General features: G+C 44.6%; 1 protein-coding gene across 2 annotated transcripts; it reads left to right on the top strand.

Moving 5' to 3' along the window:
- Positions 1-1,047: 1,047 nt before the first annotated feature.
- Positions 1,048-12,514, top strand: DDN (dendrin). 2 transcript variants are annotated; one of them, XM_087956308.1, is made up of 2 exons: positions 1,048-1,179; positions 10,628-12,514. In XM_087956308.1, exon 2 carries the CDS (start codon positions 10,647-10,649, stop codon positions 12,426-12,428), a length of 1,782 nt encoding a protein of 593 aa, XP_087812434.1. In that variant the 5' UTR covers positions 1,048-1,179; positions 10,628-10,646; the 3' UTR covers positions 12,429-12,514. The 2 variants fall into 2 exon arrangements, with proteins under 2 accessions (XP_087812434.1, XP_026535755.2); XM_026679970.2 differs by lacking the exon at positions 1,048-1,179 and adding an exon at positions 5,439-5,844.
- The last annotated feature ends 10,671 nt before the right edge of the window (positions 12,515-23,185 follow it).

Raw genomic sequence — 23,185 nt, forward strand, 5'->3', positions numbered from 1 at the left:
GTTATTTCTGGCTTACTCAAGGCTGTTAGGAGATTATGCTTATGTGGTGGGTGAAAAAGCTGGTGACTGCTTAATTGGCTTGTTTTGGAAAAGGAGTAAACTCTTAATGGGCTACCATCCTGATACGTTGAGGCCAAGATTGCTGGATATATAGCATCTGTTCATTTCTCTGTTGCTTGAGACAATGGAATCTTACTTGGTTTCTCCTCTAGCTCATCCTCAGATGGTTCTTTTGCTCAGAATTTGTAACCTTGAGTTATGGGAAAGTTACTGAGCTTGAAAGATCTTGGGTAGTTCTTGAAAGATCTCTGATCAATGGGTAGAGTATAACATTTTTTGTATTGGCTGGGACCTATATATCTCTGCAATCTCTTGGGGGAATGTACCCCAAAACCAGAGGAAAGGGCTTCATATATAGCCACTTGCAGCCTTTGACATCCAGGTGGGGAAACAGCGCTTTATGAACCAATCGTGAACCTTACCTCTTCTCATGCCACCGTCTCCTTGGTTTTATCCTCAAAGCAACCTTGTCAGCTATTCAAGTGTGAGTTGATAGGTGATCCAATATCACCCAATGAACTTCCCGGTCCAGTGGAGAATTTGAACCCGGATCTCCATCTGAGTCCAACACTCTGCTCTTGTACTACACATTGAATCACGACTGGGATGAATGCTGCTAGAGCCTACGTTGGAAGATGACTGGTGAGCAGGTTGTTCCCCCACAAAAAAATATGTGGAGGACAGCCCAGAACTGCATTGTATCCCAATAGTCTGAGTCTATTCTACCATCATGCAATTACTCTTGGTCTTCGCTCCCCCACCCCCTCATGCACACACAAGTGTTGATACAGCACATTCCCCACAGGGTGGGAGTAGGACAAGCAGAGAATGGCTAAGGCTGCACCCCCTGGGTTGGGACAATTTGGGCTTTAAATATTCTGGATCTGTTGCTATTAGAAGACGGAACTGATAGAGGAGCAGGTGGGTGATCAGGAGCTTCTGGGTTGCTGATTTCAACTCTCAAGTAGAGCAGGAGGACTGGGGAGAGTGGCAGCCATGGATAAAAAGGATGCAAGCATAGATTCAGAGCTGATAGAACGTGACAAGCTGTAGCCTTGTTGCAAACTCAGGAAGGCATCATTACCAAAATATTTTCATCTCACAGGTGTGGAAGTGGAGGTAGGTTTGTGTTTCTTGATTCTAAATGTGGATCACAGGGAAAACACATGCTGCATGTGATAAAAGACTTCTGGGTTGATGTCGGACTAAGCATGTGGTGCTGCTTGCCCGGATTTGACATCTCTCGATCACGGGTCTCTTAGTATATCCCATACTGCTGCTAATATATCAGCAAAATTTTGTGGATTCTAATTAGTGCCTCTACCAGACAGAGGAAATAATAATTTTAAGGATAATACAGTTTAGCCTAGATTTTTTTTTAAAGGAAGGTGAGCTCCATTTTCTGATAGTCCTGGGTTCAGACTGTTAATTGGGGATTCACACCAATATATCTTGCCAAATCCAACAGCTTCCATTTCCGTAGAACAAATGCCAATAATGTGTGTGTGTGTGAGAGAGAGAAAGAAATGATGATTTACTTGAGTTATCCAACAGAGAATCAGTGTGGACTGATCTACAGTATATATCTCACTGTATATATTACTTGTATTACTTTATAAGTAACTCAAGCTTGCATAATATTCCTTCCTCTTTCTATTTTCCTTCCAACAACAAACCTGTGAGGTGAAGTGGGATGAGAGGGAGTGACTGGCCCAAGTCATTTTAGTTGCCTTTCATGCGTAAGGGAGTAATGAACACACACAGTCTCTTGGTTTCTAGGCCGCTCCCTTAACCACTGCACCAAACGGGCTCTATTTCTTTACCAGGTTGTCTGGTATTAAATTGCTTGTTTCATAATAATTATGAATAATTAAATTATGAAAGCCGATTTTAGATGTTGTCCTTGGTATGACAATGTAAAACATCTACATATTGGTCTTTGCTAGGAAAGCAGGAATACTAGCAATTGTTTCATTTTTTCTTTCAATGAGGCATGCTGGAGGCCTCAGGCAAACAGTATCCATTCATTTGGTTTGCTGGAATGCATGCCAGAAAAAATTTCACCTCAGCATTTTCCCCAATGTAAGGTCTCCTGTCCATCTTTTCCTGTCAGATTTTGGAAAGCTGATGTTCAACACAGAAGTAAAATAGATCTGATCATAGATGTAACAGGTGAGCTCTCTGTGCCAGGAAAAGTATTCACTTTGTTTTTGTGACTGATGGTGGCTTTACAGGCCCAGAAGTACAGTTTTATTCTTTCAAACCCAAGAGAATATTGGAAAATAATTATGCAAAGGGGCTCACGCCTCTAGTTGATTTTCTGTATATCCGTCAACAGTATTCCCCAAAAACAGAACAAAACAGAACTGTACTGGTGTACCGAGGAAAAGCCAGTTAAAGAATGATCAAGAGGCCATAAATGAAGCTGGGGGCTGCTGAGGAAAACATTGCTGGAAAAATTCTTTCAATATATCCTTGGGAGAGACATTGCAGTAGCTTGTTGCCAACTCCTTCATTCTAAGTACCCCCCCACACACACATCCACAACTTGCCCTGTGCTTTCCAATTGGTGTATACAAATGCAGAAGCAACATAACAGGAAAGCATGAACATGCACATATGTGTTACTTGACTGCATAGAAGAAAGTATCAAATCTTCCTACCACCACTCTAAATGTCATTTAAGGTATTCAAGGAGCTATGCTCTGCATCCTTTCTGTAGCTTGCTTTTAAAAGTGGTAAAACGCATCTTAGTAATTCCAATTTACATAAAAATCACAATGACCTTTCAGGATTATTATGTGATCTATAAGTATTCTGTACACCACACAGCCATAATTAATTGCAGGATCTCTGCATCTGGAAGCTCCGTCATCAGCCTTTTGAAAACAGTGATATGGGAACAAATGTTGCCAAGCCCCAATCACTTCCTTAACCTTCTATATAATCAGAGGGGTTGTGTCCCTGGCAGTTCTGCTAACCACTCCTGTTGTTGCCATCTGTTGCCAATGCAGTTGCCATGCTGGTGCTCAGTTGCTAGGTTTCACTTGGAGCTGGTGTGGGAGTGTGCTGAAGTCTCTTATTTACTGGGAAATTTTTTGGAGGGTGGGGGTGGATTAGAAGCAGTTGCATTTACCTGGGAATGAAGGGTGAAGGAGGATGAACTCGAGAAGAAGAGTAACAAAGCAGTTGGGAGGGGAAAAAATGAGAGATGGGGCCAGGCTACATCCTACTGTTGCCAACAACACATCACTGGAGGCTTTCAAGAAGAGATTGGACTGCCATTTGTCAGAAATGGTGTAGGGTCTCCTGCTTGGGCGGGGGGTGGACTAGATGACCTACAAGCTCCCTCCCAACTCTGTTAATCTGTATCTCTATCTGTACAATGAGCACATCTGAGCTCAGGGTGTGGATAAGGAACAAAATTTTGGATCCAAATGCCTCTCTAGCTCATTCTTCTCTGAGCTGATGGGAAGGCTGTCAGAATTTGCATAGGCCAGGCTGGCTGCGAAGTCAAGGCCTTACAGCAGTTCTGCAAGACTGCCCTTGCCTGAAAAAGGTCTGTTTTTGGACTTCTCTCCTACATGATTAGGCACGCCTTGAGGCTAGTGAGAAGAGATGATGCTCATGTCATCTTTTTTTTTTTTTTTTGCTGTGTCATGGTGAAATATATAGTGGGCTCCAGTTGCTGATTTGCCACCAAGTCATTAGGTACTTAGGAACCAAGGGGTTGGCAGCACAAGGAAACAACAGCCAATTGCCAGCCATCAACAGGCCAATCAACCAATAGGAAGGCACCACATAAATATGACTCATAGAATAGCCCAAAGCACACATTTCAGTAGAGAGAAGTTCCATGAAGATGGCCTCCAGCATGAATCCAAAAGCTTGGAAGACAAAACCTCTGGTCCCAGTGACCGATCCAGATTGGATCTTGCAACTTTATCTTGGGAAACATATATTTGCCTTCATTCATGAGATCTCTCCCTCTCCTATTCTATCCATCCATCCATCCATCCATCCATCCATCCATCCATCCATCCATCCATCCATCTTTATCATATCCAGAGCAGCAAATCAGTTGGTTAGCAGAGAGTAGAACAATTTATCCAGGGATCCAACATAAATCTTCAGTTTTTTGTGGAACCTTTAACCTCATAAACATGCAAATCTATTGCCTTTCTCTATAAGGAAGTATCACACATCCAAGATTAATGATGGTTGATTCCTACAGGAAGGCATTATGTTGCTACTGTATAAATAACAGTGTGACATGAGCTCTCAGTGTTGTGGATAGCAATCTGGCAAGGCCCTAGGACCTTCTAGACCGGGGGTGTCAAACTTGATTTCATTGAGGGCTGCATCAGGGTTGTGTTTGACCTCGGGGGCTCGGGTGGCTGAGGTAGGGGTGGTCAGCTCGGCGTCACTTGTGTTGGGGGCACCTGTGGTAGCCTGAGTGCCCTGCCAATGAAAATGGGCTGCTGAGCTCCGTTTTTGGCTGCGACGGCCTCCTGCAACCCTCTGCCAGCAAAAACAGCTTGGATGTGGCCCTCCCGAGCTCTGTTTTTGCTGGCAGAGGGTTACAGGAGGCCGTTGCAGCCAAAAAAAGGAGCTCGGGAGCCTGTTATCACTGGCACAGGCACCGCGGGCCGGTCCTTCACTGTTTCCAGCGTGGCCCTGTGGGCCAGATCTAAGCACCCCAGGGACCGGATCTGGCCCCCGGGCCTTGGGTTACCCCATGTGACTCTTAACTGAAGGGTATTTTCTGCAACGGTATTCAAAGACCAACCATCTTAATTGCTTTTCAAAGGTGACTGGATACAGAATAAAGCAAAACCAGGGGCAATGGTGACGACTGTCAATAAAAACACACAAACCAAACTCAAAACAAGGTTAAGAATCTGCATTTTCAATGTTTCAAATACAACTGCTCTTTTCAGCACATATAAAGCTTACTAAAACTCTTTGTCCATTAGCTGTCATCCAACACAGAATTAATGAAAAGCAGGAACCACTTGAGAGCCTCTTCTGTCCTATATTATAATTCAGAGAGTTCCCAAAAGGTTTGTACATGAACCACATGAAGGAAGCAGCACCAGGACAGTTGCTGGCCTGAGTATGGAGCCCTTCGTGCAATCCTGCTGGGTCCCTTCAGCGCCTGAAGGAAAGAGAGCTATCGTCTATGTGCTTGTCCTTGTACTATCCTATCTTGGGTAGCTGTTGCTGTGTAACTGCTTTTGCAGCAGCTTGTGAGAGCAGAGGTGCTATCTCGATATGGAACAACATGTAGCCGTGTGAGAATTTCTCAGTGGGTGTAATTTGTTTCCTAACCTGCCTTTGAGTTATGCACATTTGTACCATATATCCATCTCTCTCCTCTCTTCACCTGTAACTGTCTCTCCCCAAGCATCCTGCTTTCTCCATGACCTTAGATGGTGCTGCTACAAATCTCCCTCCCTCCCTCTCTTTCATCTTCTCCATGCGTGTGCACAGGCAACTTGACTGCCATGTGCTGTGTGGGTGTGATGCACTCTCAGCCTTCCTCGTGTGGTACAGCGGCTGCAAGCTCGTGCAGTTGCTACATGTCCCGGCAACCAAGATGATGTTTGAGTGTTTGAATCAGGGAGATGCCAGGCGGCTTCAAGTCTGCGAGAGGCAAAACCTGCTCCTGGTTGAATTTAACACAGTCTCTTGTTCTAGTCGGAATATCATGGAGCCAGGGGCGTGGACTAGGCAAGGCTACTGGGTCCCCTCGATGTACCACAGTATGGCTGGGCAGTACACGTGAGTGCTAAAATCTTGGGGAGGGAACTGACTGAACAGCAGGGGGCTCTGCTAACTTGCCAAGAAGGCAGAGAGGTTGGATTGATTTGACCGGAGCATTTGGTGTGATGGAAGTAAGGAAGGATACTATGAGTCCAACAGTGAGATGCTAAGAAGTTAAGAATAGCATAGCATAGCATAGCATAGCATAGCATAGCATAGCATAGCATAGCATAGCATAGCATAGCATAGCATAGCATAGCATAGCTACTATTGACCTCACCCCTTTCCTAAGAGGTCTGTAGGGGGCGTGCATCAACGTGCCTACCGTCCCTGTCCTATTGCTTCTTTTATTTTTCTTATTTGTATCCATGTATTCATAACTATGTTTTTACTTATACCTACTATCTTGTAAGCGATTGACAAATCAAATCAAATAAATAAAAAATAAATAGAATAGAGTAGAATTCTTTATTGGCCAAGTGTCACCCATCTAGCCCTTTCCTGAATAACTTTATGTGTACAACATTAGAAAAAGCAAAGCAATATAGATTAAGGACTGAGGAGGAGAGAATAAAGTAGGCTAAAGCCGGGTGGGGATTTGAACTGGGGGCTTGTGAGCTCATAGCACATCTTCTTACCTGCTACCCTACAGTTGTGCTGGAGAGGAACTGTTCCTATTATGTAGGCTTGCATTGATGGTTATGTCTGGAGCAGTTTTTTAAAAAAATCCTGATGGGCCAGATATTTTTTAATCATAAGTGAAAACTGGAAATTCTAGCTTGCTTAAATCCACGGTATAACTACATAAAGTGACGCGAAAAAGGAAGAAAGGTTTTGTTCTGCACATGTTCAGATGCACTCTTCTTTATTGCTTCACTTCAGCTGAAGCTGATTCCTAGAGTAGAGATGCATGGGGCTGGAAAAGGGAGATGGACTCAGATTCAAATCATTGCTTGGCGAGTAATCTTGAATCAAGCTTTTGCCTTCTGCAGGCTGGCAATACTAAGATTCAATGGGGAGATTCAAGAATAGCAAACCATTTTTGCAGAAAGATGTGTGGATGAAATAAATAGCAATAATTGAGAACTGTTTCTCATCACAGCCAGCTACCTTACTAATGACTCCTGAATCTCCTCATTCAAAAATACCAGGTTAATGGAGATTTAAAATGATGGCACATTCATGTGAATCAATATATGCGTTAAATTTAGCTCATCCCTCCTACTAGCTATTTGCCAAGTCCTCTTTTTACACAGGGGCAGATCTAATGAAAGAAGAGTTTTGGTGTTTGGACTGAAATGTGCAGCTGCTGAGTTCTGGGGCATATGAGAGACGGACAAAACTCAGGGGAACTGAAGAAATTGGTGAAACACAGTGGTAGATTGACGGAAGAAGTGATCATGTAGGACTGCTAGTTAAAAGAGGAAAGGTCAAGAGCAGGGCTGTCAAACTTGCGGTCAGCAGGCTGGATGCGTCATGCACCGGCCATGGCCATGCCCAGTTTAGTGAAGGAGAAAAAAGTCCCGATACAATGTGAGTTTGACACCCCTGGTCAAGAAGGTAGGATACTGACAAATGCTGTGTGTCACGGCTGCATGTACTATATATACCAGTGGTGGTGAACCTTTTTGTTGTGGTGGGCCAAAAGCAAGCAAGCGCCGGCACTCACAATGCAATGTGCCTCCCTCCTGCACGTGCCTGCGCAGTGCCTCCTTACCTGCACTCTGCATGCGCGTCTCTCCCAGCTGATTTTTGGCCTGTTTGAGGCAGTTTTCACCCTCCCAGAGGTTCGAGGGAAGCTTCTGCAGCCTCAGGAGGCCAAAAAACAGGCCTTCTGGATATACTGGAAGTGCCCGTTTTCAGCCACCAGAGGGCCTCTGGAGCCCGTGGGAGGCTGTTTTCACTCTCCCAGAGGCTCAAAGGAAGCCCCTGCAGCCTCGGGAGGCCAAAAAATGGGCCTTCCGGAAATACCGGAAGTGCTGAAATGGGCCCGTTTTTCAACCTCCAAAGGCTGCAGAGGCTTCCCTTGATCCTCTGGGGGAGTGAAAACGGCCTCCAGAGGCCCTCCAGGGGCTGAAAACAGGCACTTCAGGCATTTCCAGAAGGCCCATTTTTTGGCCTCCCGAGGCTGCAGAGGCTTCCCTCGAACCTCTGGGAGGGTGAAAACTGCCTCAAAAAGGCCAAAAATCAGCTGGGAGGCACGCGCATGCATAGTGCAGGTAAGTTTGGCTGGGGCTCACATGCCCACACAAATGGCTCTGTGCGCCACCTGTGGCACACATGCCATAGGTTCGCCATCACGGATATATATAGTACAAACCCAAAATATCAGTCTACAGCAGGGGTGGGCAAACTTTTTGGCTCGGGGGCCTCATTGACTTTTAAAATTTGACAGACGGGCCGCCACCTGGTGTCGAAATGCCTGTCATTACAAGTCAAAATCAAATGAATGCAATCATTCAATCATTCACATCTAACCTTAATTCTGTACCAATCTTTGGTGGGCTGGATTAAAAAGACCAACGGGCCGGATGTGGCCCACGGGCCGTAGTTTGCCCACCCCTGGTCTACAGCTATGATGCATATAGAGCATACAGGCTGGATTAGGAAGAGGATGAATATTGTGGCTGGGCAGAATTGGTCTGGCAAGCAAATATTTGAAGCAAGGAATCCCCGATTCAAATTTCTCTTCTGCTGACAGCATAGAATGACTTGAAATAAACATTACTCCTGCTCTCCGCAAACATTGCTAGTATTATCATCATCACTGCGGATTTCCATAAACTTTGGGAATTATAAATGTAAAAAATGCTTTCAAGAAGAAGGGACATATTTTTTATTTTTATCACACCACTATCTTGATGAGGCATTATAAAAGAATCTCTAAAGAAGGTGGATTCATCCTGTTGGCTGATGTACATGGCCAGGTTGAGCCATTAACCATTACTTGATGAATGTATTTTTTATGTACACTGAGAGCTTATGCACCGAAGACGAATTCCTTGTGTGTCCAGTCACACTTGGCCAAAAAAGAATTCTATTCTATTCCTCTTGAAGATAGAAACACAAAATGCCAGCTTCCACCTACCCACAGTCCACACAAAGGGAGCTTCTACTATTCCTATTTTGCATCAAAAGCAACGCCTTTTAACACGTGCTAACCAATGTGGGCTGTCCAGTTCAGCAGCTGTGCCTTCTTTTGATCTAGGTCAGGGGTATCCAACCCTGGCAACTTTAAGACTTGTGGACTTCAACTCCCAGAATTCCTCAGCCAGCTTTGCTGAAGTTGAAGTCCACAAGTCTTAAAGTTGCCAAGGTTGGACACCCCTGATCTAGGTCAATGCCTCCACTCCAACTGGAGACTATCCACCAGTGCAGGAATGCCTCATCCCTTGACCGTAGTCTCCACAGTTCCTCGTTTCACACTACCCCCACCCCCACCTTTAACAATTTCATTGATGGAACAGTGAAAATGTGAGTCGTTTTGTCTTTTTGTTTTGAGACCAGCTGAAACTGGCAACAGTTCTGCCAAATTCCTCTTTTAGCTTAAGTGACAGGAAGAATGATTAAACTGGCCTCCTTTCTCCTTCTAGTTGGTAGACACACCAGATGGAAAAGGTGTTAAGTATAAGGGGAAATCAATGGATGGTGACTCATATGAAAGGTTTATTATGTCTTCCAAAGACAATCCTCCCCCTCGTGGAAATGAAGGCAGCTGGTGCTTGCTTCCCAGCACAGCTGGAAGGAGTAAAAATAATAATAATAATAGAGGAATCCATCAGTAAGCATGGTCCAGACAGAATACACCAGCCATCACCTGGGTCAAAGCAGAGGAAGGGCTGAAAAGAACATTGTTTTTTTAAGCCAGCTTCACTTCCAGCCAGTTTATCTATAGGAGTCAAATGCATTAAGGTTGCTTGCAGTGTAAGAAAGTAATTGAAATAGAAAGTACTTTATTGCAGCAAGTGTTAGTATATACCATAATAAATGTCAGATACAGAAACTCACACTTATAGGTAATAGTCTAATTTGAAGCAAGTTGAGTATCTTAAAAACATAGTTCTGCATGCTTACCAGGTTGATTAACAATGGAGATTGGAGACCTGGGATTGTTGCAACTCTATTATGCCTAGAATTTATATGCTCATTGGCCTCCGCAATCAGCACTCATGGAAAATGTAGAAGTTTGGAAACTCAAGTTTCAAGTAATCTTAAGTCACTCCCGATGGCAAGGTGAGTTGGGATAAAAAAGATGGTTTTTACTATTAGAAATGGAGTGATAGGAAAGAGGGGGAATTCTGGTCAGAACTGTAGTAAAGCAATCCAGCTGGGTGCTGTGCTGGCTATCAGTTGGTGCTCCATAATCTTTTTTTTTTTTTTTAAAGACAACGTGGAAAAACTCAACCTGAACATAATTCTCAATTGTAGAACATCTGGCTTTGCACACAAAAAGAGGCAGATTTAGTCCCTGGCCTGGTACTTTCACAGGCAGAATTGGAATTCTTGTCTACAGTCTTAGAATGAAGTTGGCAGAGCACTGAGCTAACTCAAGCAATGGCTGATCAATAAATGATCTGCTACAATTTCTAACTTCACTGTCCCTTCTTAACAGAAGCATGGCTAAAGGGCTGAATTAAAATAGAGTTAAAAGGAAAGAGAACCAACTCTGAGCTGCATTAAAATGGGGCCAACGTTGCCTTTAATGCTACTGTATACTGTGCCCAAGATAGTCAGCACAGACTACAATTTCTTGATGGACTTTCTGCTTGACTCTCATTGTCTATTTCTCTGTCTTTTGCAGCCTCTTGGAGAAGAGACTCATGTCTGACTTTTCACCTTGCCGCCATTGTCCCAGTTTCCATGTGCTTCAGGATTCAACCAACTGGCATGATGTCCAATTTCCAGTTGGCTGGGGCCCTTTGAAGCAGGAAGGCCACTGGTTTTCAAGGAAGGGATGGGGGAAGGGGACCGCTTCCTCCACAAAGGCCCCACGCCACCACAGTCCTTCTTATGATGGGTACAATCCAGTTTGCCAAAGGGACATGAACTGGGGAGCCAGCCACACAACTAAGGGTGATCCTAAAGCCCCAGCACCTGGAGGGCCTTTGGTCAGTTGCAGATGGACTCAAGGCGCCTCTGCCAAGAAGAGGAGGGAGCTCCCTGCCAGGGCACCCCCAAGCTATGAAGCTCATATGCTTCTGCGTCTGTGGGCGCAACAGGGCCCACGCAAAGAAAACTGGCATCATCCTCCCCCCTATCTTGCTCCTCCCTCTTATGAGGCTTCCCACCACAGAGTGCAGCCCCAGCAATGGGCAGGCAAGTCAGATTCAGTAGGGAAGCTTATCCAAAATGGAGCTGCTAAGAAATATCAAGAGAGAGGAGCGGGCTGTGAGTCAGAGCCCTTGACTCATATGCCTGGGAGGAAGGCAGGCAGGTGGCAGACTAAAATGCCAGGCAGCTGGAGTTATCTTTCAAGAGGCAGAACGTGGGGTGGCCCAAGGATGCAGTTGGGGAAGGCCAAGTCCCCCTCCCATTTGGGCTCTGACTGGGATGTTAGTCCCCAACACCGAAGTCACACCCTTCCTCTGGTGAATAAGAGGAGCCAGGTCATGCCACTGCCCTGCCATCCTTCCCAACACACCCTTCCTGCTGGATGGGGCTTTAGCCATGCAGCCGGTTGGTGCAGATCCAAGAGGGATGGGAGCAGAGCAAAAGAGAAACGCTGCCAAGACTTCTTCCCCAGGTGGAAGGAACCAAGCCCTTCCAGGAAACTTGCAGGGAGTCAGCCAGCTTTGTCCAAGTCCATGCCACGAAGGCATGGGGGTCTATTTGTAATTGATGCCACTTGCGTGGTGATCCAGGCTCACTACATTCCATCACCCCGAATGGAGCAAGTCTGCTACCTGGCCCAGGGAGAGGCAGGTACCATAAAATCCCCCACATCTCCTGGGTCTCCAGGCCCTACCTCAATGGAGGAACGGGCTGTTCGCATACTGGGCCTCCCCTTGCATGAGTTGGGGGCCATAGAGGCAGGGCAGGGAATTATGGCACCCGAGATCCTTGGGCCAGAGAATGGTGCTATACCTGGGGACAGTTCTGGAAGAGAGAAGGTGAAGAGGGTGCCTTCTGCTCCAGACAGTCCTCAGAAACTTTCTGGACCTCCAACCCCAAGCCATTCCCAGGTTGGGCCTGCAAAGCAGGAGCCAACCTACCTGGAAAGGAAAGGGTCTGCAGCATCCCCTTGTCCAAGAAGACATGGCCTGCCACAAAGGAAAGATGTGCCAGGGATGTCTGCCCAAAGCCAGTCCTACATTTGCGATCTGAAGGAAGCCATGTCGAGGATCCGCCGGCACACGGCCCCGGATTCCGACACAGACGAGGAGCTGGAGAAGGAGTGGCAGCCCACCTGTGAGCAACCGTCATGGGGAGAAAGGTTGAACCAAGAGAGGCTCATGGGCAGAAGCAGCAGCAGCAGCAGTCTTGACAGCAGCAGCTCCAATGCCACAGTAGTGCCAGGAAATGCCATTCCTGGCTGGAGATCCAGGCTACAGAGTCCAAGGGCAACTGCAAGCAAGGTGGGGTCAGGCCCAGCCAAGGAATGAAGACTGGAGAGAAGCAGATCAGTGATGAGGAACTTTTGGGACTCTGCATGTCAAAAATTCAGCAAATTCCTAACTGGCATGTTACTCCCCCCACCCGCAAACAATTCTCTATTTTCTCCACACTTTTCTAGACCATTCGGAAGAGTGGCCCTCAGCAAAAGTACCAAGACTGGACCTGACGTAGAGGCACAGATCTCAACGTCACCACTAGAGAAATTGTTGCCGCTCAAAAAGGTTGCCTTGTATCATTTCCCAAGGCATGCTAGCCTACAGGAATGGTGCAATTGCCCCGTGGCCCAGCATTTCCCAGGGTCTGCTTATTTTCAGGCGGTCTTTTCTTTCTGTTGACAGGCTCCTGCGGCCTACCAAAGGCTGCTTTGGATTGTACAAGGCCTTCATTCGTGAAGCAGCTAGGAAAAAATGCTCTCCTGCAGCTTCGGCAACCTCCAAAATGGCGTGAAAGCACATCCTGTTCTCCCACAATTTCGGGAGGCTCCAGAGGCCGCATGAGGGCACACCCCATTTTTGCATAGCCTTCACAGCTATTGAAAATGCTACGAGAACAAGGAATTTTTTTGAGACTATTTGCTGTGAGGTATTGATGAATGCTGGCATGTCACCCAGACATCATGGGGTGCCATCTTTAACAACGTGTCATAGGTCCACAATCACTGACATAGACTCTTTCCTTCCAATCCAGCTCCCTCTCCAAAGTGCCTGCTGTCCCCATACTTCTATCTCCTTTCCTGCATCCTTGCTGGGAGCCCAGGGACAGCACTGCAATCTTCCCCCCGTCCCCTGTGGGTTAGGACAACAACTTGACAAAGTCCCAGCCAGATTTGGGCTCTGCTGTTTGGGAATTCTGGAGGTCCCACTACCGATACCATAGTTAGGAAGGGAGGTTGCAACAAGCTGTGTCCCTCTGTTCCTGTGAGGAAGGAAGTATCAAGAATCCTTGCCTCAATATTCTGCTTGTTTTGTAGCACAACTGCTAAGAATGGAATCAATACATCCAGGGGTGGGATTCTACCGATTCGGACCAGATTGTTCCCATGTTCAGTTCGCTACGAACTGGTTCACTGCGACAAGGAAGTGGGCCTGCCCGTCCGCCCCTCAGGGGTGGGAACTGACAGGGTTAACTACCAGTTCGGGATTTACAAGATTTGGTTATTTATGATGTGCTTCCCTGCACGCTGCGAGCTGCACGCCTGTAAATCGTCATCAGCATGCTGTGTGCAGAGACGCAGCCTTTGAAACAGGCCTCTTTTCCTGCTTTTTTAACTGCAGCTGTGCCCCGTTCGGCAGCTGAAGTTGAAAAATCAGGAAATAAAGATCAGTTAAGAGCCCAGGTGGGCGGGTGGACAAAAACATCAGCAGACATAGAACCGGTTCTATGTCTGCTGCTCTTCAGAGCTAGCGGTTCTACAGAGGTGGACATAACCAGTAGAAACCCACCCCTGCTCTTTCCTGTGCTTTATGCCTTTGTTTATAGCACAGCTGATTTGTGTGGCAGAGTGGTTTGCCGCGCCTCAGCTGTTTTCTTCACAAAGGCTCCAGTTGAAGGCAATATGGGCTTGCCTTTTTAAAATGCGGAGCATGCGTTTGGCACAAACATGCACGATTACTGAACTGGTTGTTATACTGTTGGAATCCCACCCCTCCAATTGATGAACAGTAGGGACAATCCATAGGAATAATAGCCCTCGGTGTAATATTCTGAAACGCCGATCTTCTCAGGATCCTCCCTGCCTAGCCTTAGCAGAAGACAAGCGAGATCCCAGGAAGGAACTCAGAGGCTCAGGTGGGAGCCGACTTTCATTATGTAGCTAAGAGACTTGCAGGAGGCAAAAGAGCTGCCAGGACCTTTACTGCTTTGCAATGTCTGTAGAGTTATTGCTAGACAAGCTGTTTGTGACAATCCTTTGAGAGTGTTGTAAGTATTGCTCTTCTTAAAATTGAATACAAATATCTGTATTAAAATGCTGTGCAACCAAATACACTGGGTAATATATTCTCTTGTTTGGTCTCTTGTATTTGGGGGGGGGGGGAGGGGCTAAACTATGTAATTTTTAATTTCATTTATCTATATCAAAGCAAAATACCATTCCTGCATCATCACAAAATCTTCAGAACCGTAAAGCCTACAAACTTGAAATTTGCCACATATGTTCCTCTTGGCTTCTAGGTGCTCAGTAAGAAAGGATTTTTTGAAATGACCATCAGAGCATTAGTACTTCCTATATTATTATTAAGACGCGCTGATGCTAAGGAATTCTACTCCCCCTCCCCACCTGAAAAGAAATCTGTTCCAAATACAAAACACAAGCGGAGGAGAGGAGTTTCAGTTTTACTTTTACAGCAGCAACCAGCTTTAGTACAGAACAGTTGAGATAAGCCACGCCCAGGCTCCTTGCTGTCTCCTTCTTGTTCACATAGCAAATACTGTTTCAGTTTCCAAACAGCCCTCACACACTGACAGGATGCTAGCCAGATGAATACAAGCACAGAAACAGACACCTGTAAGACATTTGGGGTGGAATTTCATGCTTAAAAAGTATGCTGGTTGATGTTTTTTTAAAATAGTATACTGGGTGTCAGGAGAAGAAAATTTCTAATGCCAAAGTCAGGGAAGCAAATCGCCAGGAGGCTAAAAATTGTACTCAACCCAAACACAAAAACAGACACTGAGACAACATGCAGGGTGACATTTCATGGTTAAAAATTGTGCTGGTTGCTGTTTTAATATCTGTTTTTGTTGTTCAAACATTTTTATTAGGTTATGAAGTATTATAAAGTGCAAAATACAAAAGTAAATAAAAGAGTAGGGAAAAGGGAGGGAAACGAGGAGAGAGAAGTGACGAAAGGTAGGGAAAAGAAAAGAAAAAGAAGCAGTAGAATAGGGCATTAACATAAAATCACAGCTTTTTGTTTTTCCATAATAATAAGAACAAGTCATTTCTATAAAGTTCTATCGATCTAATCAGTAAAATCCAAAGTCAAAGTTATATTCTTTTCCACACCAAGCATGAAATTCTGAAGCAGTTTCCATGTGGAAGCAAAGGTATTTATGTTTGCTGTTTTTAAAAATCAACCATGCCTGGATACCTGCAGAAGAAAATGCTCCAAAACCATTTTGCTCTCTGAAAGTGAATTTGCCACTCAAACAGGATTTTCTCGTGTATTTTACCAAGAAAACTTGAAAAAGTATGCTAAAAAAAATAACACCCTCATTAACAGACCCACTCACTCCAAATCCATTGGATATGTCGATTTTGCTCTCCAAATTCATGGGGACCTAATCCTAACTCCAGGTGGATTTCCTCCCAATGGCATTTTCCCATGTATTTTACCAGGAAACATAGACAAGGGAGGTTTGAAGTGTGAGTGCCCTCATAAACTTAACCATGCACTCTGAATCCATTCACAATGTCCATTTTCCTCTCCAATTTCATAGAGCCCTAACCCTAAGTGGAGTTGCCCCCCACCCCCATGGGAATTTCCCATGTATTTTACCAAGAAATATAGACGGGGCAGGCTTGAAAAGTCATCAGTCTTCTAAGCATAACCACACACTCTGAATCCATGGGCGATGTCCATTTGCTCTCTGGATTCATAGAAAACTAACCCTAACTCTAACTGGATTTGCCCCCAATGGGATTTTCCCATGTATTTTCCCACAAAACATAGCTAAGGCAGGCTCGAATTATCTGTGCCCTCCTAATGGTAAACATTCACTCAGAATCCTTTCGAGATGTCCATTTTGCTTTCTGAATTCATGGAAACCTAACTCTAACCCTAGATGAATTTTTCACCCATGGGAATTTCCCATGTATTTAACAGGTAATGTAGATAAAGCTGGTTTGATAAGTCAGCACTCTCCTAAATGTAACCAGGTGCTCCAAATCCATTGACGATGTCCGTTTTGCTCTCTGAATACATGTAGAAAAAAATAATGCACGTGTAAATCCCGCTTTGGGGCAAATCCAGCTACAGTTCGGGTTGGATCTCCATGAACTAGGAAACAAAACTGGACATCACCAACAGATTCGGAGTGCAAGGTTATGCTTAGGAGGCTGCTGACTCGGCTGCTGACTCTTCGATCCTGCCTTATCTACATTTTCTTGGAAAATACAAGGGAAAATTCCATTGGGGCAAATGCACCTAGGGTTAGGTTTAGGTTTTCATGAATACGGAGAGCAAAATGGACATAACCAATGGACAACTAGCACATTTTTATGCTTAGGAGGGCATTGACTTTTTGAGCCTGACCTATCTATGTTTCCTGTTAAAATACATGGGGAAATCTCACTGGGGGAAATCTACCTAGGGTTGGGGTTACAGTAGGTTGTAATGAATTCAGAGTGGTGTTAACTTTAGGAGGGGCTGACTTTTTGACCCTGCTTATCTACATTTCTTGGTATCATACACGGGAAAATACTATTAATGGCCAAATCCACCTAGTGTTAGGGTGTGATGACCGGCGTGTACCACAAATATAACAAAAACCAAAACGTAAATAAAGGTCCTTTAATGCCTTCAACTTAGCTTCACTGTTCAATTGTTCACAGTTGGAGATTAAACTCTTTTCAAAATAACATTCCAAACGAAAGAAACACAGTTCAAACTCAAATAGCAGATAATGAAGCAAAAACCAAAAACAAACCACACTGAAGAAAGTTCCATGACAGACCAGGATAATTAATTACAAACTTCAAGAAGATAACCAGGTACTGTCCATTGGAAGAATGCCAACCAAGATAAACCTCATTCAGGAAAAACACTGTTTGTCTTCAGCGTTTGCTAGCATGCAGGTCCAAACTCTTATGCAGATCTCACTCCTGCAACCCATGAAGAGGATCGTGACACTTTTCTCCTGAGTAGACCACATCTCTCCCTTATCCTCTCCTCCCTGCGTGCTCTAGGATGGAGAGGGGATGGGCCTGGGTCCTCCTCTGCCTGCTTAGCCGGCCTCTGCCCTTCCCCAGCCTCCTCCACAACCTCCGGAGCCACACTTCCACTCCCTGTTGGCTGTTCCTCCTCTCCCTCAGAGTCAGTCTCCACCAGGTGCATGACATAGGGTTAGGTTTCCAAGAATTTGGAGAGCAAATGGACACCACCAATGAATCAGAGTGCATGCTTTCGATTAGGAGGGTGCTGAATTTTTGAGCCTGCCTTATCTATGTATCCTGGTAAATTACATGGAAAAATCCCATTAAGAGGCACCCAGGGTTCGGGTTAGAGAGCAAAATGGACATCACCAACAGATTCAGAGCACATGGTTATGCTTTGGAAGGTGCTGACTTTTCAAGCCTGGCTTATCTATGTTTCCTGGTAAAATATGGGAAAATACCATTAAGGGACAAGTCCATATAAGGTTAGGTCTCCATGAATTTGGAGAGCTAAATGGATGTCGCCAGTGAATGTAGAGTGCATGGTTATGCTTAGGCGGGCACTGATTTTTTGAGCCTGCCTTATCTACATTTTGTGGGAAAATACATGGGAAAATCCCATTGGGGGGCAATTCCACTTTTGGTTAGGGTTAGTTCTCTTATGAATTTGGCGAGAAAAATGGATAACACCAACATATTTGGAGTGCGTGGTTATGCTTAGGAAGGTGCTGATCTTTCCAACCTGCATTTATATATTTCCTGGTGTACAATAATGCTGTTCACAGTAGCACGGGACTAACCCCCTTCAAAGTAGTGAGCGGTATGGACTTTGTCCCAATGCCTGAGTATCCAAGAGATCCCCCCCTCCTCAGTCAACACTGAAAGCAACTTGGGAGAATGCAAAAAAGGTGCTGGCAAAAGCGGCACAGAGCTATAAAAAACAGGCAGACAAACACTGGGCCCCACAAAGGCCATTCCAGGTGGGGGAGAAGGTTTACCTATCCACCAAGTACTTGAGGTTAAGGCTCCCTAGTAAGAAGTTGGGGCCAAAGTTCATGGGACTTTTCCCCATAGTAAAGGTCATCAACCCAGTCATGGTGCAACTGAAGTTACCCCGCCTGCTAAGGAAAATACACCCGGTATTCCATAGTAGCCTCTTAAAACCTGTGGTGGGACCGACCCTGAGACCACCACCTCATGAACCCCCAGACCCCCTGGTCATAGGGGGCCAAACCCATTATGAGGTGCAGCAAATATTCGATTCGAGGTGGTACAGGAGACAACTCCAATATTTAACCAAGTGGAAGGGCTACCCTTTATCAGAGGCATCTTGGGTAAAGAGTAGGAATGTCTGAACTGATCGCCTTGTGATGAGGTTCCATGCAGAAAACCCAACCAACTCTGGGGGAGGGGGTTTGCAACCTGTAATAGTTCTATACCTGTAATAAATTTGTTTTCTTTTTGTGTTGTACAGGTCACCTTCAGGAAGTGAGGGGAGCTGAATGTCAACTAAAAAGATATTCCTTTGGTCTTTTTAGCTGCCAGAAAAAGGGAGTGGGGGAAAAAAAACAAGGCATTCCTTAAATGCCTAGATAATCACCCCAGCAGCCCAAAGTTGTCGGAGCATAAGAAGTTTATTGGAGAGCATGATGGATGACTCTTGGAGATGGATGTGTCCCATTGGAGAAGTCACATCCACAGGGTGGGGGGAAGACCAGGGTCAAGGGGGAAATGTATGATGTCATTTAGTATCGGCTGCACCCAACTAACGCCCACATGGCCACTTCTAATAAATCAATTTTTTTTCTTTTCTTCTTCTTCTTCTTTTCTCCCTCATTCAAATCAAAAGTCTCTGCGGCTAGAGATTTTTTATTTGAACGAGGGTGGATTTGTTGGAACCCTGACACCCTCTGCCAGTGAAAAGAAAGCCCATGGGAGCTGCACATGGAAAATTGAGTTCCATTTTCGCTTGCAGTGGGTTGCTGGAGGCCATGCACACTGAAAACGGAGCTCGGGGGGGGGGGGGACAATCCATAGGAATAATAGCCCTCGGTGTAATATTCTGAAACGCCGATCTTCTCAGGATCCTCCCTGCCTAGCCTTAGCAGAAGACAAGCGAGATCCCAGGAAGGAACTCAGAGGCTCAGGTGGGAGCCGACTTTCATTATGTAGCTAAGTGACTTGCAGGAGGCAAAAGAGCTGCCAGGACCTTTACTGCTTTGCAATGTCTGTAGAGTTATTGCTAGACAAGCTGTTTGTGACAATCCTTTGAGAGTGTTGTAAGTATTGCTCTTCTTAAAATTGAATACAAATATCTGTATTAAAATTCTGTGCAACCAAATACACTGGGTAATATATTCTCTTGTTTGGTCTCTTGTATTTGGGGGGAGGGGGGGGGGAGGGGCTAAACTATGTAATTTTTAATTTCATTTATCTATATCAAAGCAAAATACTATTCCTGCATCATCACAAAATCTCCGGAACCGTAAAGCCTACAAACTTGAAATTTGCCACATATGTTCCTCTTGGCTTCTAGGTGCTCAGTAAGAAAGGATTTTTTGTAATGACCATCAGAGCATTAGTACTTCCTATATTATTATTAAGACGCGCTGATGCTAAGGAATTCTACTCCCCCTCCCCACCTGAAAAGAAATCTGTTCCAAATACAAAACACAAGCGGAGGAGAGGAGTTTCAGTTTTACTTTTACAGCAGCAACCAGCTTTAGTACAGAACAGTTGAGATAAGCCACGCCCAGGCTCCTTGCTGTCTCCTTCTTGTTCACATAGCAAATACTGTTTCAGTTTCCAAACAGCCCTCACACACTGACAGGATGCTAGCCAGATGAATACAAACACAGAAACAGACACCTGTAAGACATTTGGGGTGGAATTTCATGCTTAAAAAGTATGCTGGTTGATGTTTTTTTTAAAATAGTATACTGGGTGTCAGGAGAAGAAAATTCCTAATGCCAAAGTCAGGGAAGCAAATCGCCAGGAGGCTAAAAATTGTACTCAACCCAAACACAAAAACACACTGAGACAACATGCAGGGTGACATTTCATGGTTAAAAATTGTGCTGGTTGCTGTTTTAATATCTGTTTTTGTTGTTCAAACATTTTTATTAGGTTATGAAGTATTATAAAGTGCAAAATACAAAAGTAAATAAAAGAGTAGGGAAAAGGGAGGGAAACGAGGAGAGAGAAGTGACGAAAGGTAGGGAAAAGAAAAGAAAAAGAAGCAGTAGAATAGGGCATTAACATAAAATCACAGCTTTTTGTTTTTCCATAATAATAAGAACAAGTCATTTCTATAAAGTTCTATCGATCTAATCAGTAAAATCCAAAGTCAAAGTTATATTCTTTTCCACACCAAGCATGAAATTCTGAAGCAGTTTCCATGTGGAAGCAAAGGTATTTATGTTTGCTGTTTTTAAAAATCAACCATGCCTGGATACCTGCAGAAGAAAATGCTCCAAAACCATTTTGCTCTCTGAAAGTGAATTTGCCACTCAAACAGGATTTTCTCGTGTATTTTACCAAGAAAACTTGAAAAAGTATGCTAAAAAAAATAGCACCCTCATTAACAGACCCACTCACTCCAAATCCATTGGATATGTCGATTTTGCTCTCCAAATTCATGGGGACCTAATCCTAACTCCAGGTGGATTTCCTCCCAATGGCATTTTCCCATGTATTTTACCAGGAAACATAGACAAGGGAGGTTTGAAGTGTGAGTGCCCTCATAAACTTAACCATGCACTCTGAATCCATTCACAATGTCCATTTTCCTCTCCAATTTCATAGAGCCCTAACCCTAAGTGGAGTTGCCCCCACCCCCCATGGGAATTTCCCATGTATTTTACCAAGAAATATAGACGGGGCAGGCTTGAAAAGTCATCAGTCTTCTAAGCATAACCACACACTCTGAATCCATGGGCGATGTCCATTTGCTCTCTGGATTCATAGAAAACTAACCCTAACTCTAACTGGATTTGCCCCCCAATGGGATTTTCCCATGTATTTTCCCACAAAACATAGCTAAGGCAGGCTCGAATAATCTGTGCCCTCCTAATGGTAAACATTCACTCAGAATCCTTTCGAGATGTCCATTTTGCTTTCTGAATTCATGGAAACCTAACTCTAACCCTAGATGAATTTTTCACCCATGGGAATTTCCCATGTATTTAACAGGTAATGTAGATAAAGCTGGTTTGATAAGTCAGCACTCTCCTAAATGTAACCAGGTGCTCCAAATCCATTGACGATGTCCGTTTTGCTCTCTGAATACATGTAGAAAAAAATAATGCACGTGTAAATCCCGTTTTGGGGCAAATCCAGCTACAGTTCGGGTTGGATCTCCATGAACTAGGAAACAAAACTGGACATCACCAACAGATTCGGAGTGCAAGGTTATGCTTAGGAGGCTGCTGACTCGGCTGCTGACTCTTCGATCCTGCCTTATCTACATTTTCTTGGAAAATACAAGGGAAAATTCCATTGGGGCAAATGCACCTAGGGTTAGGTTTAGGTTTTCATGAATACGGAGAGCAAAATGGACATAACCAATGGACAACTAGCACATTTTTATGCTTAGGAGGGCATTGACTTTTTGAGCCTGACCTATCTATGTTTCCTGTTAAAATACATGGGGAAATCTCACTGGGGGGAAATCTACCTAGGGTTGGGGTTACAGTAGGTTGTAATGAATTCAGAGTGGTGTTAACTTTAGGAGGGGCTGACTTTTTTGACCCTGCTTATCTACATTTCTTGGTATCATACACGGGAAAATACTATTAATGGCCAAATCCACCTAGTGTTAGGGTGTGATGACCCGGCGTGTACCACAAATATAACAAAAACCAAAACGTAAATAAAGGTCCTTTAATGCCTTCAACTTAGCTTCACTGTTCAATTGTTCACAGTTGGAGATTAAACTCTTTTCAAAATAACATTCCAAACGAAAGAAACACAGTTCAAACTCAAATAGCAGATAATGAAGCAAAAACCAAAAACAAACCATACTGAAGAAAGTTCCATGACAGACCAGGATAATTAATTACAAACTTCAAGAAGATAACCAGGTACTGTCCATTGGAAGAATGCCAACCAAGATAAACCTCATTCAGGAAAAACACTGTTTGTCTTCAGCGTTTGCTAGCATGCAGGTCCAAACTTTTATGCAGATCTCACTCCTGCAACCCATGAAGAGGATCGTGACACTTTTCTCCTGAGTAGACCATATTTTCCCCTGATCCTCTCCTCCCTGCGTGCTCTAGGATGGAGAGGGGATGGGCCTGGGTCCTCCTCTGACTGCTCAGCCGGCCTCTGCCCTTCCCCAGCCTCCTCCACAACCTCCGGAGCCACACTTCCACTCCCTGTTGGCTGTTCCTCCTCTCCCTCAGAGTCAGTCTCCACCAGGTGCATGACATAGGGTTAGGTTTCCAAGAATTTGGAGAGCAAATGGACACCACCAATGAATCAGAGTGCATGCTTTCGATTAGGAGGGTGCTGAATTTTTGAGCCTGCCTTATCTATGTATCCTGGTAAATTACATGGAAAAATCCCATTAAGAGGCACCCAGGGTTCAGGTTAGAGAGCAAAATGGACATCACCAACAGATTCAGAGCACATGGTTATGCTTTGGAAGGTGCTGACTTTTCAAGCCTGGCTTATCTATGTTTCCTGGTAAAATATGGGAAAATACCATTAAGGGACAAGTCCATATAAGGTTAGGTCTCCATGAATTTGGAGAGCTAAATGGATGTCGCCAGTGGATGTAGAGTGCATGATTATGCTTAGGCGGGCACTGATTTTTTGAGCCTGCCTTATCTACATTTTGTGGGAAAATACATGGGAAAATCCCATTGG

This window comes from Notechis scutatus, chromosome 2 (genome assembly GCF_049901735.1).
Source record: "Notechis scutatus isolate UNSWTSFEM ecotype Mainland chromosome 2, rNotScu1.2, whole genome shotgun sequence".
NCBI lineage: Eukaryota > Metazoa > Chordata > Lepidosauria > Squamata > Elapidae > Notechis > Notechis scutatus.

What these genes read in the sequence shown, in the direction of transcription:
- DDN (XM_026679970.2), top strand. Translation starts at nt 5,483, where the DNA reads ATGACCTTAGATGGTGCTGCTACAAATCTCCCTCCCTCCCTCTCTTTC. An exon ending in AGTATGGCTGGGCAGTACAC is followed by an intron (nt 5,845 to 10,627) that starts GTGAGTGCTAAA and finishes TGTCTTTTGCAG; the next exon opens with CCTCTTGGAGAAGAGACTCA.